Raw genomic sequence first — 16813 nt, forward strand, 5'->3', positions numbered from 1 at the left:
AGTGCACTCATGGCTCCCAGCCCCAATTACACTAGGTAAAAAGGTGGCACCCTTGTATTCCTTTCAATGTGTATTCCCCATTGTGAGCCTCCTTACTCTCTTGAATTCAATCTCCCTTCCAATCTCTCTGATCTGCAAGGAAGGAAAAAAATGGGTCAGGCACAAGATAAGATGTACTGACTGTAATAGCAAGCATGTTGACTGAGATGTAGCAAAGATCATAAATATTCCTTAATCACAAAGTTACCTTTTCAGCCCCATCATAAATCCAAATAGTCACTGAACAAAGCAGATGGTAAGCAAGGTCTATCTGTAAGAGAATGATTGTTGCAAACAGGAGGAAACAGGAGGAAAGTTAACTAATATAGAGAAAAAAAGAAAAAGAATACAGAGTAAGGAAAAGTTAAAGATAATGATTTTTTATATGTGAAGTATTTTTGTCCAAATGAAATGCCTTAAAAGGTACTGATACTATAAGAGGCTCAATTGCTCAATATTGCATTGGCACAGTAAAAATTATGTATTAAGATAGGTACAAATGTTATCTGCTGGCAGTCTACTTGTATGAATATGGAACACTTTCTTTCATCTCCCAAACTGAAATAAGCTTTTTGTTCTAAAAAAAAAAATACTATAAGGTGCTGATCCAATGTCAGTTCCATAAATGTAAAGTATGAAAGATGGCTGATGGAAGCGAATCCTTGACCGAAAATCCCCTCATCTCTCAGGCATCTTCTTCTTTCCCAGAAGACAGGATTAATCTGTGCCAACATCACAGAATCTTCCTGTGGCTAAACTATTTGTAAGAGAGTAGCCTTTTCCTTGGACTGGAAAGACACAATTTTCTTCTCTACTGTAGGAAGGATAAGTAAAGTCAAGATGATGGCTACAGCTATGCAATCACAAAATTAATTAGAGGTTATGGCTATCACCTTGACTTCCCCAACCAGGAATCACAGAACACTCTTGAGTCTTTAATCATCTTTTTAAGCTTCCAGAGGGTCCTACGGAAATGGAAACAGCTACATCTCTCAGACAAATGATAGTTACCAGACACATACTGACATACTTCTGCACATCATGTGCATAATTGCCCTTACTGGCAGTTTAAACAGGATTTCTCAAACATTAGCCGTGCTGATAATTCCCAGAGTGGGAGGACCAGGGCTCTTATAACAGCTCAATGTCCTATTATCAGTAAAGAAGACACAAAAGTTGTGTCACCTAAAAAGCATCAGGTTGCTGGAGCAAAGCCATAATAATTAGCAGCCATTGTCTCTTAGCCCAACAGAACAAAGCAAGGCTTTGGGATTGTTACATAGAAAGCAAGTCTTCAAAAGCACGGAAATCTTGGAGAAAAAGAGACCGAAAAGGTGAAGTAAAAGAGCAAGCTGCAATGCATATGGTTCTGGGATATGGGAAGTGCTATGACGGGTGAAGGAAAGCACACGGGTCAGCGACATCTGGGACAAGCAGCAGCTTCATCCTCCTTCACAGGAAGGGAAGAGGATAGCTGCTGCTGGGAATTCACCCTAGAGGCTTCCACAGCTAACCACAATCTCGTTATTAAAGCACTCAGCACTTATGGCTTCATTATCACTAATGGGGCCATGAAGGACTGTAGCTTCTGATGAAAAAGTGGGCAGGGCAGCCATCTGCAGAGCTCCAAGTGGGAAGAGAAAATGTTGCGCAAAGGTTGCACAAAGGTTGCTACAGCCAAGAGCTTCTTCACTCAAGAAAACTGGAGCGCCTCTTGAAGCAATGGTTCTTGTCAGGGAAAGCCTATGCCAGCATTGCTGGGAATTCGCTACACCCCGCCGTGAGGAATGGTTATTCTTAGGCAAGACTCCCTGCTACCAGGAGCCGGTGACTCATCCCAAGAGCCGCCAGAGCTTTTCTTCAGATGAACATTTTCCAATTTATTTTTCAAGGTGATTATCCAGGACATGTCTACTGAGAAGGACCTCCTGGGTTCGCTGGGCTGTACTTCCTTATGCAAAAAGGTAGTCATAATGTCCATATTAAGCAATAATGTTTAAAAAGATGCCTGACATGGTAATTTCTATATGGGGACATAAATGGAGTAAGCCTAAGGCTTACCTAAGAAGAATGGATCAAGAAAGCAGGACAAATCGAGAAAAAAGAAATTTGGAGACAAAAACTACAGAGTTAAATTGAATGGAACAAGGAAACCAAAGCCAATAAATGAGCATAACAAGGAGAAATCTGGGCAAAGAAAAGTGGACATTTTATGCAGCCATATAAGTTTAACTCAAGTGAATCACAGTTATTCACAAAGAATTGCAGAGGAGAGGCTAATAGTGCTTCCTTAAGGTCATGTATTGAATTGATGGCTGAAATGAGACCTGAACTGGGATAGCTCTGTTACATGCATTATTATGGTAAAATCCTCTTCAACTCAGGCTCAGATCCTGGTGATTACATACACTGAAATCCATGCAGTTTTCCTGGCCAAAGGATTGAAGAATTTAATTCCTTTCTGGCTGTGTGGTCTTCCTGCTGCCCACAGCCGGGCCTCCTTTGCTTATTTGTATTCATTTAAGAAAGATATTGTCTTCAACAAGATGGCAACTCGTCTGCAGCACAGCAATATCCCTGAGTGAAGCATGACCACAAGGGCAGTGAACTAGAGTATTGTGGGCCTCATTTAATTTGATGTCATGCAAATTTACACTTCATTTGATTTACCCAGTTGGTGGAAGAACTCCAATTCAATAGCCCAATAGACCCTCGACTTTCTGGTTACTGGATGTTACTCTATCATCTTATCTTTCCTGAAACCTGGGGTTTGCAAGCAATCACTGCAGTTGGTTAGACAGCATTAGAGTTGCTTTGTGCTAAGAAGTCGGCAGGGCCTTGATGATGGCTATCACATTTGGCAAAAGTTATACACAGCTTCTAAATGGCAGCCAGTGGTTACAGCTTTTAGTATTTGTTTGTTGCCATCTTGTGGTCATCTGGATTTCTGCTACCCAGATACAATTGCAGGAGCCTTTTTCCCTCATAGACTATATAGTCACTGTCTCCCAACCATAGGAAGCAGGCCATGGCAAGCCACTTCCAAAATTCTGCTAAGTAAACTGCAAGGACTTGTCCAGGTAATCACTAGGAATCACTAGTGACTCAAAGAGAGTGAAGCAGACAGACGGACAGCTTTTTGTTTTTGTAGCTGAAATTTTGTTTAGTCAAAATTTAATGTTCTCATTAGTAACACAGCATCTTTCAAAGTAATTCAGCCATCATTATGCTAGTATAGCTGCCGCAAGACAAATATAATCATGACTAGAGGAAAAATGGCTTGTATTTTATTTCTCCCTCATTTTGCCTGTCTTTCCCCCTTTGAAACAGTCTTGCTGTTATCCTAGATAAGAAATTCAGCTGTAAAACATTTTTAGAGAGCCAGCTGAGTGTAGTGGTAAAGGCATCAGGTAGAAACTGGGAGAGTGTGAGTTCTAGGCCTGCCTTAGGCACGAAGCCAACTGGGTGGTCTTGAACCAATAATTCTCTCTTAGCCCTAGGAAAGAAGCAATGGTAAACCACTTCCAAAATCTTGCCATTGAAAAATGCAGGGACTTATCCATGCAGTCGCCAGGAGTCAACACTGACTTGAAGATTCTCCCCTAAACCAAACCAAAACTTACTTGTCCTTTAAAGAAGAACCCAGGTGTTTCTGTCATGTGTGAGAGTCACTTGTGCCATCAGCTGCTTTAAAAACTATATTCTTTGCTGGTACCTACAATCCTTCCCTGAATTCTGAGCAGTGTCACAGCGAGAAATTGATGCTAGGGACTTCCTCTCCCGTTTGTTCTCGTGCTCTGCTTTACCCAGATCCATGCCCATTAGACTTCCTTCCTGTAATCTACACTGACCCTTAGGAACTAGAAGAAGAAGAAACAGAAAGCATTGAGGTTTCCAGCTTTACGTATGCTTCCCAGTTGAGCAATTAGCTTGACTGTGTCCAAAGAATTAAGGCCTGCTTTTCTGTTCTACTACAGTGGAAGAAGACATATATCCAATCTCTTGCTTCATTACTGCCTGCCAATGGGCAACAGGTTGGGTAGGTTTGTTACCGGCTAATGCTTTCTGCTCTCTCTACCTCAACCCCCAAGCAAGGCTCTGGATGATAGGTCTTTTCTCCTTCATACTGTACTATGCACAATAAACACTGTTTTATTTTCCTATATCCCAGATTTGGAGGGGAGGCAGGTCTTTGTTAAGGATTCTGCCAAACTATCAAAGGATTCCATAAAGACACATGCACAACTTGGACTATATAAAGGGTTGCACATGTTAAGAAGTGCTTTCTAAAGTGCTTTCTTTAATCTGAGCAACTTTTTGAACTATTAGGTAAATGCTGCAGCAAATTTTCATAACTCTCCCCTCTTCATAACCCTGAGGATTTCACAATCCTTGCTCCGGGAAACCTTTTGTGGAAATGGAGCCTCCATCTAGCTTTTTATGCCGCCTTCACAAAAACCAAGATTCCTTACCTTTCAATAGAACAACACGCATCCCCTGCTCAGATATGCTGTTCGACAAATGCATGTTACCAGTGTAAGAAATCTAAATTTTCACAATGGCAAATATTTTCCTACCTATTTGATCAAATCTAAGAAAAACATTGTTAGACACCATCTAAAACTGCCCATGAATTGGATTCTGAGAGAGCCGTTTCCCCCCGCCCTTTGTTCAACCGATTACTACAAAGCTGAATTGAAAGGAAAAAATATCCAAACAAGCTTTTTAAAATATTATTTGGGGGATACTGTAATAATGATATGATGTTGCTATGATTGAGTGGCTCACAGCAGACCCTATAATGCAGTGGTTCTCAACCTTCCCAATGCCACGACCTTTTAATACAGTTCCTCATGTTGTGGTGACCCCCAACCATAAAATTGGTGTCTCGGTTCCTAAGACCATCGAAAATATGTGTTTTCCGATGGTCTTAGGCGACCCCTGTGAAAGGGTTGTTCGACACCCAAAGGGATCCCGACCCACAGGTTGAGAACAGCTGCTATAATGGCTGGGTTCACATATAGCATGGTGTGTCTAACTATAGTTTCTTAAGTAAACTCCAACTGATTAGACTCCTGTAACATACAAAGCTCCAATAAACTACCTGATGGCATAATGTACAGTATTGCATGTGGATGGGAAAAGCAGAAGGACAAGCAGGCCAGGAAAAACTCTGCCTCTCATAATGGAAGCTGAAAGCCAGAGGCAATTTCCCACCATTTTAAAAAGGAAAACTGCTGTTGACCTCCAAAATCTTACAAATTTGTGTCCTATGATTTCACTCTCTTAGTCCCCCCACCCACCCAAATTCCTTCCAAATGTTCGATGGCCCTTGGCCCCCGTACGCCTCCCTAAAGGTACAGAGGTCTACCAAACTGTCCCACTTCATTGACCCTCAAAGCCGAGTTGCAGAGCTGCTGAAACATGAAGAAGGGCAAATACAGATAGTCCTCGACTTACAACAGTTTAGTGACCATTCAAAGTTACAACAGCACTGGCTTATGACCAGTTTTCACACTAATGACCATTGTAGCGTCCCCATGATCATGGGATCAAAATTCAAACTCTTGGCAATTGACTCATATTTATGACGGTTGCTAACATGATCCCCTTTTGCAACTTTCTGGCAATGGGGAAACCAAATTCACTTAAGAACAGTTTGACTAATTTAAAAGCGATTCACTTAATAACTGTGGCATGAAAGGTCGTAAAATGGGGCAAATTCACTTAACCAATGTTTCACTTAGCCACACAAATTTTGGCCTCAATTGTGGTCTTGGGTCGAAGACTACCTGCATGCTATTGTTTAATGGGCTAATCCCTTAGCCTCTCTCTTTAAGGAGGTGTGTCGTCCACCCTCACAACTCTCTGGAAGGAAAAGTAGTACCTCTCCCAACACTGCTTCCGCCGCAGAGGCCTTTTGTGGTAAGGAAAAAAAGCAACTTTGGGACCACAGAGAGCAATATACAGTATACTCGGGCGGAGAATTCAAAGCTCCGTGGGAAAGATTCCCCTGCCCAATCCGTGTAGCTAAAGAGAACTGAAAGGTTCACACAGACCCGCGCCCAATCCCGGACCACCAAGCTCAGTTGTTTGCAGAGGGCCCGCTACTTTTCCGACGGTGGAAATGGTTCGTCGCGGAGGATGAAGGAGAAAACTTTCCCTGCAGAGTGTGGCGGACGGGGTGCGGGAGAAGTCCGGCCCTGAGGAAGAAAGCCTTCTTTGGAAGGCTGCCGCATCTTCGGAGGAGGAGGAGGGGGAAGAAGGGAAGTTCAGAGCGCCCCCTAGTGCTGACGGCGGCCGTGCCCCCCTGTCTCCGGAGACAGAGCCAGAAAGGGTGAGGCGAAGTCGGGCGTAGTGAAGCCTGCTCCATTCCCTCTGAAGTTGGGGAACCCCGACGGAGGCGGCCGCCTTTCCACAGAGGCTGCAAGGGAACAATGCGCGGGGAGCCAAAGGGGAATCAGGCTCCCAGGAGCTCCATCAACTCTTCCACCAGTTTCCTTGGGACGAGGAGAGGGAACCGGGGCTTGGAGGAAAGGAAAGGAGCGGCGGCCCCAGGTATGCTCGGGGTGGACGGCTGGGGCTTCCGCGTAGAGGCTGCTAAACGGATCCAATTAGTTGCGATGGCCAAAAGGTTTATTGGGAGAAACGGGCGGCCTTAGATCTCCGGCCAGGACAGTCCTCCGTGGTGCGCTCAGGCTGGGCGAAGAATATTACTGGGGAGATATTTGGTGTTGGCGAACTTGAGATGCTTTCCGAGTGACTTGCTTGCTTTAGGGGATGGAAGCACCCAGAAGAATCGGTGCCGTTCTGGGGGAGAAACGTGTAAAAGAAGGCAGGAGCTCGAATTGTTTGGGTTTTACTATTCCGTGAAAAAAGTACCTAGAAAGTCCTGGAGGGAAGCAAAACAGCTGCTCTCTTTCTTGTAAGTATTATCAGGAGCTGTTAATTCTAAGAATCCCAGTAAATGGGTGAAACATTGCCATTCGGAAGCTCTTCCAATAGAGGTGTGAGGCGTCTATCCCCAAATACTCCTCACCTGTTGGAGTGACGTTTTAAACCAACCCGACCCTATTTTATTCCCCGATCTGTCTTCCCAGGAGGCAGTTATTCCCTGCCTTCTGTCACATGTCTTGGTTCAAGTCGTGAATAAAGTGAAATACTCCCACCGTCCTATTAATAGTTTGTAAGTACTTTAGAACATAGCAGTTGCAATTCGCCTAAACAGCTGTATTGTACTTCAGGCTCTGTAACCTCCAAAAGCCAATGGGGCTTTTGAATGTGTAGATGTGGGGAGTGGGGTTTTTTATTTAGCTGAAAAGCAAGACAGCCAAAGGGTACAACTGGTACAAGAATGTCATAAGAGTATTGTGAATCTAGCAAGTTATTTACTCCTGTACAACATTGGTGTGTGGGTGTATCCAATTAAAATTGAATAATATAAAATGTATTTGGTTGATTAGACTTGTAGATCTTTTATTTCCTCCTGACGCTAGGTGCTTATGTTGCTTTTATACCTGTGTAAGTTGTGGCAAGAACTATTTTCTGAAAAAGTCTTTCCTTCTAACGATGTGGAGGAAGATAATGGACTTCTGGACTAATGCTTCCCTGTATGGTGTTTAGCAATACATTAATGATTTTCAAATAATCTCAGATAACTTTTTTTGTTAAACATTTTAACTGATGAATTTATCAGCGAATTAAACATTGCAGTTCTTCAGTTTTATAAGTTATTAATGCTCCATACCTACCATTAAAATAAAATTAAACAGCTTTCCACCTTCTAGATCGTAAATTCACTCTCCCTAATATGGATTAAATCTGATTTTTCTCAAATCAAACCATGAGGAAAGCAGAGTTTGCAAGAGCCTAGTTCCAATTTCAAAAGAACATATATAGAAAGAGTGAAAAATGGCTGCCTTCAATGTGACTGCAGTGGGACAATTAGAGGATATTAAGAGGTGAATGGTACAATTTATCTTCTCAGATTCTGTTTGTCTATAGGGGCAGTGAAAAACATGGGAAGTTATAACTGTATCATCTGATTTTGAATATAGCCCCAGGTTACTATTGCTAGACAATATTTTTTTTATGGAGCAATCCAGTTGCAGTACCTATGATAAGTACAAGAGATATGCTTATTTAAACACGCACGCCTGCTGCAAAAGTGAACAAGATAGCTGTAGACTAACACAATTTGCTTCTAGTTTTACCAAATGAATTTAGACTATCATCCAACATCAGAAGGATTGGCTTCTCTTGCCAACTATACATAAGTGAAAGATTTCTTTGTTGGTTTGTGCAAGGAAATTTTAAAGGGCATGATATAGCAATAAACATATTAACATTAATAAAAATGCTATAAAATAGAAATAATATTTCAGGGTTTTTCAAGGTGATTGTTATACAGGACAGTAATTGGAGTGGAAGAAAAAATTCAACATGATAATAATACCGCAGTTGTGGTGTTTGTATAAATTTCAGCACTTTTGTATATCTAGGGAGCTTGTAATTGATAATCAATTCTGGTGAATACCAGTGGGAGTTTATCATGAAATTCAAGGTCCCAAAAGATTTAAAAAACCAGTGAATTAGCAAACAAACAATAGCCACTAATGGCAAACCACATTCATATTTTTAGTGAAAATTAGAGAGATACACCCATGATGTCAATGTCTTGGGTCAGAGGATATAGAAACATTAATGTAAGTTGGAAGGCAGAACATATTAGCAATTTGGGAAGAATCCTCTATATACATAATCAAAGAGTAAGCTTTTTGAACTTGATCCAAGTAAATTTACAATAGCATTGTGCCGTCAGATTAGATTTTGGGATTAGACTTAAATCTATAGGAATGACATAAAACTATTGTCCTGGCTTTTGTAAATAGTGTAAAACCTGAGTAATTGCTCCATATGTTACAATAGATATTTTTGTCAATCCCTATTATTTTGTTTATTATAAAGATCTGGAAGACAGAGAAGCTTGTTGACGTTATTTGAGGAACATTTAGTATTGTATATGCTATTTGTAGCATATTTGCTAGTTTCTCAGAAATAAGCCCAACTTGTTCTCATCAGCTTGTTTTTTCTTAAATTTCACGATGACTTCTGTAACCTAAAACACGAGTTAGAAGATTTATTGTGTTGGTAATATTAAATTAGACATGTCTATGCTGTAAATTTCAAATCTCTATGTGTTCAAAGAAAATGACAGAACAATGTAGTTATGAATTAAAACAAAGAACTTGTTATCAAATATTAAATATGACACTTTTCCATTTTTAGTTCTGTTTACCCCTTATAGCTCTCTTACCTGTTTGTCACTATTGTAAAATATCCTTAATCTTAAACTTTCTTTCATAGAATTGCAAAATTGTTCTCAAGTCCCTTGGTAGGACTAAAAATAAAGTACATTGTGAAGATATTTTATCTTTGCCATTTGGAAGGACCCCAATAAGGCAATCCTGTGTGTGTGGCTGAAGAGATGTTAACAGATACCCGATTAGCACCAAATCAACAGTCATCTTAATCAGAGTGGGAGAAGTTACTCTAGTCCATGAGGCAACAGATCACAAGCTGTAGAAATATAACAGTACATTAAATAAAAGTTTCCTTTGTGATACAAGTAGATCTTGATTTAGACCACAATTGAGCCCAAAATTTCTGTTGTTAACTGAGACAGTTAGTTTTTCTCCATTTTACGACCTTTCTTGCCACAGTTGTTAACTGAATCACTGCAGTTGTTAAATTAGTAACATGGTTGTTAAGTCAATCTGGCTTCCCCATTGACTCTGCTTTTCAGAAGGTCACAAAAGGTGATCTCACTGCAACCACCATAAATATGAGTCAGTGGCCAAGCATCTGAATTATGATCAAGTGGGGAATGATGCAATGGTCGTAAGTGCGGGAAAAAAGTCACTAGTGACTTTTCCCAGGGCTGTGGTAACTTCGAATGATCATTAAATGAACTCTTGTAAGTCATAGGGCTCCCTGTAGCCAAACTCTGCCTGAGATAGCTGCCCCATTGTACTTTTGGTTAGCTAGATGTGAACTACCTTGAGGTAAATGGGCCTTAATTCCAGGAAAGTGACTGCATTGTTAATATTCAGCCTGAGTTGATCTTCTGGTTGAAGGAGAGGTGCCTAGGTTAAGGCTCTGTGGATTTTAAACCATAGGCAGAAAAGTCCCCTTCACTATTTAAAAAGAATTTACTTAACTACTTGTTCCTGAAAGCCTTACTTCCTTTCCCCATATTTCTGTTGGTTCTCCTCATTAAAACTATATATATATGTTGGTTCTATGATAAATCATGTAATCCAAATCAGGTTGCAAATTTCAGAAAATATTTTTAAAAGTACAAGAGAAGTCAGCCAGTCAGGACAAGACAAAAGGGGAAGCTAAGAGAAGTTATATTAAATACGATGGGAGTTCATACAGAAAACTGGCTTCTCTTGCCTGTGGGTTTGGCAGGAGCTGGTGGCTGGGAGCAAGTAGGGGAGAGTCAGCTCTCCTAGACAGAAATTGGGGGGTCTAATAATCCTCTTTTTTCCCCCTTGCAGATGCCTGAGCCTGGAAGCAGCCGTTGACAGGATGTTTGCTATGCATCCTCCCAATGCTTCTCAAGCACCTGCCATTCATCTAGTGAACAGTTCCTCCTCAGGTCATGCAGAGCTGGTGAAGACTCCAAGCGCTTCTTCTCCTGCTGCCCCCATCTTCTCCATGACCTTGGGAGCAATCTCTAATATCGTAGCCTTGGTAATCCTAGTGCAGTCCTACGCCCGCTTCCGGCGTCGTTCCAAGGCCACATTCCTGCTTTTTGCCAGCAGCTTGGTTATCACAGACCTAGCAGGCCATGTCATCCCAGGGTCCTTTGTGTTGCAGCTGTATGCCACACGGCGTAATTGGACAGCCATGGATCCCTCTGAAGCTCTCTGCAAGTTCTTTGGTGCTTCCATGGTATTCTTTGGACTATGCCCTCTCTTTCTGGGCTTCATCATGGCCGTGGAGCGCTGCATTGGCATCACTCGTCCTCTGCTTCATGCTGCAGTGGTCACGCCAGGCCGAACAAAGCTTTCCTTGGTGGGACTGTGGACCATTGCTCTTGCCATTGCCCTGTTGCCTCTCTGCAGTTTTGGGAAATACTCTGTACAGGCCCAAAGCACTTGGTGTTTTATCAAGGTCCAAAAGACAGAAGAATGGTCCGAGATAGCTTTTGCCCTGCTCTTCTCCCTTTTGGGATTGGCCTCTCTGGTGGCCTCTCTCATCTGCAACACATTCAGTGGATTCATTCTGGTGCGAGCTCGTCTCCGTGGTCAGCGCAAATGCGGTCGGCGGAGAGCCAAAGCTCATGACATTGAAATGGTTGTACAGCTTGTGGGCATCATGGTGGTCTCCTGTATTTGTTGGAGTCCATTATTGGTGAGTACAAAAAAGCAGAAATGGGGCAATGGGAGGGGAATATGTAGGGTGGTTAGCACAAAATAAGTGGAAAGTAGGCATGTATCAAACAACACCCCCCCCCCCCGTTCATAATAACGTTGGAGTGAGAGGGGAACTATGTTCAGATTTGGAAAATTTTGTTGTTATAACTGTACAGTCAGTGTAGTACACTCATCTGCATGATTTTTGTTTCCCGGGCGGGTCTATTTTAAAGGGCTATGGTGGTTCTAGAGCTCAGAATTACATTAAAATATACGGAGAGCATCAGCTTGAGTAAACGTAGAATAAGAGGCCCTTGTGTGTTAGGGAGATTCTTTGAAATATCTTCATACAAAACACAGTTCTTTTGATATGTAAGAAACTGTTTTATTAGAGGGAAAACAACTGTTAACTGGAAAAATTCTTGAGGTTAAAAGTTTGAATCAAATTGACATTATGCTTGGGTATAATAGCCCAAAGAATGAGCTAAGCAGTCACTCAATTGACTCTGAGAAGCCCCTTATCAGCACACAAATAAATGGCTGGTTGTGAATGGTGCATTTAAGATGTGGGCCGAGCTAATGTGTACACAGAGTTAATACCTGTTTCTAAGTTCTTAAGAGTCACTGGGGAGGAGGAGACCATAGAAACCTACTGTCTCGATATCTTGTTCTCTCATGTGCTGATGTCACATTGCTGCTTTTTCTCTGTGCTGTCCCCAGGTCATTGTCATTTTATCAGCAAGCAACTCTCATAAAGCTTTGAATTATGATGAGCTGCTGTTCCTTGGTGTGCGCCTGGCTTCCTGGAACCAGATCCTGGACCCATGGGTATATATATTGCTGCGACGCGCAGTGCTGCGTAAGCTCCTGGCTCTATTTCTAAGGCGCCCCGACCTCGAAACAATACACTTTGACCGCTGGGAAGCCAGCTCCTTCCAGAGCTCCGAGCGCAGTGTTGCTGCTGGTCGCATCTAGTATTGGGTGGAGCAAACAAGAATTGATCGACTTGAAAGCACTTTGAACCTTCCTGGAATTCAGAATCTAGCAATCTTGGCGGCGGCTGGTGTTGGGAATGCCACCGATCAATTGGTTTCGAATCATGGCAGCAAATAGGAAGCTCAGTATTTTGAAGCAGCCTCTTGCTCGTTTCTGACTTTCATATGAGAGGGAGAGAAAGAGAGAGAGATGCACGACCTTCTTGGAAGACATAATGATGACGGTTCTTTGGGGTTAGTCAAGGGCATCCACAGAAAAGGTGAGGGAGAATAAATATATCACAATGCAAATGAAAAATCACGATGCTCATGAATTCATTTTGATATCATGGTGGTTTCTATTGGACACCTATGGAGGAGACCTTTGCTCAGTGGTAAAGAATACCTTATACATTCCTGATACTTTCCGTAAAGCGGAAGTGAGAACTATGTCTGCTCTCAGATAGTCATCCGTATCAAAAGAAGACAGTTCTTGACCAGGTAAAGGAAAGCAGGCCAGTATGTTTTGATAGGAAAACGATGATTTAATGCATTTTGAAAGCTATATGTCCTTCCTGATACAGACTGCACTGCGCACGATGTACAGCCTGGCCAATTATTCATGCTATATTCCAAAGCTGAATAATGCTATCTATGACTTTCTTGCCTAGTGCAAAAGCAACAAGTGTGAAATCTTGTTCTTGTGGATCTTTGGGCGAGAAGACATCCCAGGTAGCCTCCTTCCTTGGACACTCAGTTCAGGCAGATAAGCATCTTGCTGCACTTCCCCAGTCAGAGAGTAGCCATTCAAGTCCAACCCTGTCAAGACAGGTATATTTAACATGTCTGCCAGAAATGACCTGGATACTTGGGAGCCTATGATGCAGATTTTCCACAATGTTGAGGCAGCTGCATTACTGCAGCGTGTAAAGGAATTGAATGGGTCTAAAATTTGCCGCGCTTCTACACAAGGAATCTGATGCAAAGTATCACTTCGTCTCACCATCACATACAGATTGCACAGCAGTTGCAGTGGAGAAAACAAAGGCTTGGACTTAACAGTTAAGGATGGCCTTTAATTTAAACATGAATGTAAAAATTCTAGAGAGCCCTTTCATGGGCACCGTGGAGAGATTTTTTTTTTTTAAAAAGGTTGAAAATGTGATCTCGCGGGGCCTCCCAAACTCAAGAATGTTAAGGAAGAAAGCGCCTTTCAGAAGAGTAAGTAGACCCAGAGCATTGTTTACTTGTAGAAGAGATCCGCAGCAGTTCTGTCCTAGAATGGATTTCAACAAATGGTTGCCGATGATCCTGCAAAATAACATCCTTGGGGAACTGGTGGGGCTGACCCACAGACTGCAAGGGGGATGCCTCCGTCTGCTGCTCTACTCCAAGCTCTGGGAAGCTGTGAAGAACAGAGCGAGGACAATGGAAAAGCCCTGAAATGATTGAGCTGTAGGGGCATTGAGCTGTGGCATAGCCCTGCCTTGTGGGAACCCTTAATCAGTACCGGGCACTCCACAATGAAGCACTTCAGTGAGGCATTCTGGCCTTTCATGCTTTTATGTTCTCCCGTATCTCTGACTTGTTTCGCACATGCTTGCTGTCAGGAGCCTGTGCCAGCCCAACTAATCTAGTCAGCCTCGGGATCCCATTTATTGTTCCATGTGTTTTGTTTTCATTCAGTGGCTGCTTATTGTCATCTGGCAGCTGGAGCATGTAAAATCAAGCTTCCAGAATCCTGGCTGGCAAACAAGAGGGATCAAACAGCAGAAGGAAAATTGTCACCGTTATGGGAATTAGTGGGGGGGGGGGGGAAAGAGAGGTGAAGTTGGAGATCTGCTGCTCCCGGTTCAAGTTTTCCACACCAATTTACACACCGGGTATTGCCCCACCAACCTTCTCCTTCATTATGTTTGTAAACACACAGCTGTTTTGCTATGTTCCTGTACTATCAAGTGGGCCGTGCTCACAACGTGACACAGCTGAAGCTGAAATGGGTCCTTTTAATAAATTATTTATTTGTGTGCAACATTCTAAAGACCATGTTTGGTGGTGCCTTGGCTGAAATTCCATCGCTACACACACACACACAACACTTTGCTTAATCCACACGCTATTTTTTACTTTTCTGTTGTACTAGCTACCGATTGAATTAAAAAAAAAAATCCCTTGAAACTATGAGTTAACTGTTTAACTACCAACAACTGATGGCAGCAAAAACTAGTGATTCTGTATTACTTGACTGCCATTTAGTGGTTGTCTGAATCTCTGCAGCTGCTAGAAATGCGCCAGAGGTTGAGAAAGAGGAATTGCTGTGAGAATCAGTATGGTAGTTGTAAACTATTTGAAAAGCTACACAAAGAGCAGTGGCAGGAGATTCCCTGCCGGCCAGGCTACAGAAAGTACAAGATACACGGTGTCGCTATGCAGTGCCCATATGCAGTATCTGGAGGCAAGATTAGAGGGAAAACATCCAGAGTAGAGGAAGAATTCCCAGTTGCAGGTAGACAGCGAGATATAGGCAACTGTGCAGACATATCCTTTGAAAATAGCCAGAGGGATGACAGTCTTTATATCCAGGGTAGGATGTTGTATAGATTTGCCCATATCTCTCTCCCCTGAGCATGCTTTGCCCGCTGCAGCCTTCAGAGAATTCCTCCTAGTGCAAGATGCATGCGCTTTCAGTTTATTGGACATTCGGAAGTCTTTTGTCACCTAATAACACAGACCAGAGTTTGTTGAAATCCATCTTATTTACTAGTCCAAAGGCGTTGCTGTGGGCTAAGAGGGGTCAAAGGGAACAGTTTGGACTGGCTTGCAAGCAAGATTGGAAAAACGCCCATCCTCCATTCCCTTCTGTTATAAATTGGAAGCCAATACAAGAGCAGGCACTGGTGTGAAGCATTCTGATGCATTTGTGGGCAGAGGCCTGGTATATGGGAAGCCTTAATCCCGCATCTTGAGCTTCAACGGGCAGCTTCCTGATTGTTATGGAAAGCAAAATGCTAGAAGAGATGGACCAGTCTGATGGAGAATGGTTAAATTCTCATGACAGCTGATTTTAAGCTTTGTCTCCCCCTTCTGACTACCACAGGTACTGCTTTAATCTTCAAAACAAAAAAACCAAGGGATCCCTGGCCACAACCAAGCCAGACAGAAAAGGAAGCGGCACCCAACATTACCCACCAAAACGAAGCATGAGGTTTTCTTGTGTTGAGTAGCGCAGATCTGCAACCAAAGAGGAGGGCAGGGTTTAGGGCCTCAAGCATCAGTCAGTCCTTACATTAAAGAGCACAATAATATGAGCGTACAGGACCATCCACTCCCACCACAAGGGGGCGTTTTCCCGTACAATCAGTTATAGAGGTCGTCTTCCCCCTCCTCCTGGAAGAGGCTTCCTTGCCCGCTGTTGCTGCCACTGCTGTCCGCTCCACCAGTGGTCTGCTTGCCCGCTGGAAACCTGTGGGAGGGGAAAAAGGGGAGGAGGGCTGGTTCAGTTCAGGAGAAACCGTGAGTCATTCACTCTCCTGGATCAATGGACACCTTAACTGGAACTAGCTACACATTATCACAGTGTTCAAGTGCAACCAGTTGTACAGGAATGTGGCCGTGGATTAATAAGAGGGCTGCAGTCACCCCCAGATGCCTGCTGCATTGCATTTTTTTTAAAAAGCACAACATCCAATGGATGGATATGGTTCTTAAAATGAAAATTCCATGCAGTTTAGTATTGCACAAGCACACCAACGTATTTATTAAATTTATATCCCTCTTTAAAAAATAATATGGTTTTTTTTTAAAAATTCTTCTTTAAGCAGATTTATACCCCACCTTTCATTCAGGGAAATTAGGTGGGAATAGGAGATTGAAATGGCTAACATCCTCACTTCACTTTTACACAATGCAGCATTATGTTGCAGACTCTGCTTGTTCCGTCTATAGGATTTTATAAATTACTAGTGGATAGCCCAGGGTTGCCCAAGTATTTATTTATAGGGGGGAAATGTCCAGACCAAATGTAATTTCTAATGTTGGATTTCCCCCCTTACCAGAGGGAGCTCCCTTGTGGAGTACTGTGAAGTACCATGGCAACTCCATTGCGCTGTACAGTAGAAGCCATTTTATAGCAGTACAGTAGAAGCCATTTAAAGGCACAACAGGCTGCATCTTAACAGAACAATCCCTCTCAAGGGGTGTTAGGGGTGTCTTACCCCCACAGTATCTCTCTCCAGAGAGTGTAAGTCATCTGTGTACCAAGTTTGGTTGAAATTGCTCAAGGCGTTCTAGATCAGTGGTTCACAACCTTTCCAATGCCGCGACCCTCTAATACAGTTCCTCATGTTGTGGTGACCCCCAACCATAAAATTGGTGTCT

The 16813-nt window shown here is 42.6% G+C and overlaps 2 protein-coding genes and 1 long non-coding RNA gene across 5 annotated transcripts in view; 1 reads left to right on the forward strand and 2 right to left on the reverse strand.

Annotated features, from left to right (window-relative positions):
- The window catches only part of LOC309393003, a 30948-nt gene extending 24881 nt beyond the window's left edge, over positions 1-6067 (reverse strand). Inside the window, exon 1 of the long non-coding RNA XR_014175522.1 lies at positions 5927-6067. This is a non-coding gene — a long non-coding RNA (uncharacterized lncRNA). The remainder of the gene's footprint in view (positions 1-5926) is intronic.
- On the forward strand, positions 5895-13579 carry PTGER1 (prostaglandin E receptor 1). Of its 2 annotated transcripts, XM_081954640.1 has the most exons (4): positions 5895-6597; positions 6817-6964; positions 10602-11460; positions 12183-13579. In XM_081954640.1, the coding sequence occupies exons 1-4, from the start codon at positions 6477-6479 to the stop codon at positions 12435-12437; spliced, it is 1383 nt and encodes a 460-aa protein (XP_081810766.1). In that variant the 5' UTR covers positions 5895-6476; the 3' UTR covers positions 12438-13579. The 2 variants fall into 2 exon arrangements, with proteins under 2 accessions (XP_081810766.1, XP_081810767.1); XM_081954641.1 differs by lacking the exons at positions 5895-6597; positions 6817-6964 and adding an exon at positions 7135-7225.
- Positions 13580-14440: 861 nt separating this feature from the next.
- The window catches only part of LOC309392950 (transitional endoplasmic reticulum ATPase-like), an 83224-nt gene continuing 80851 nt past the window's right edge, over positions 14441-16813 (reverse strand). For both annotated transcript variants that reach the window (XM_081954618.1, XM_081954617.1), the window contains exon 18: positions 14441-15899. In XM_081954618.1, coding sequence (XP_081810744.1) covers positions 15794-15899 — 106 coding nt within the window. In that variant the 3' untranslated portion in view covers positions 14441-15793. The remainder of the gene's footprint in view (positions 15900-16813) is intronic.

This window comes from Natrix helvetica (assembly GCF_964273705.1).
Source record: "Natrix helvetica genome assembly, chromosome: 1".
Classification (NCBI taxonomy): Eukaryota; Metazoa; Chordata; class Lepidosauria; order Squamata; family Natricidae; genus Natrix; species Natrix helvetica.

Coding starts and splice junctions, on each gene's coding strand:
- PTGER1 (XM_081954640.1), top strand. CDS start 6,477: ATGCGCGGGGAGCCAAAGGGGAATCAGGCTCCCAGGAGCTCCATCAAC. Junction 6,965..10,601: donor AAACAGCTGCTCTCTTTCTT/GTAAGTATTATC, acceptor TCCCCCTTGCAG/ATGCCTGAGCCTGGAAGCAG. Junction 11,461..12,182: donor TTTGTTGGAGTCCATTATTG/GTGAGTACAAAA, acceptor TGCTGTCCCCAG/GTCATTGTCATTTTATCAGC.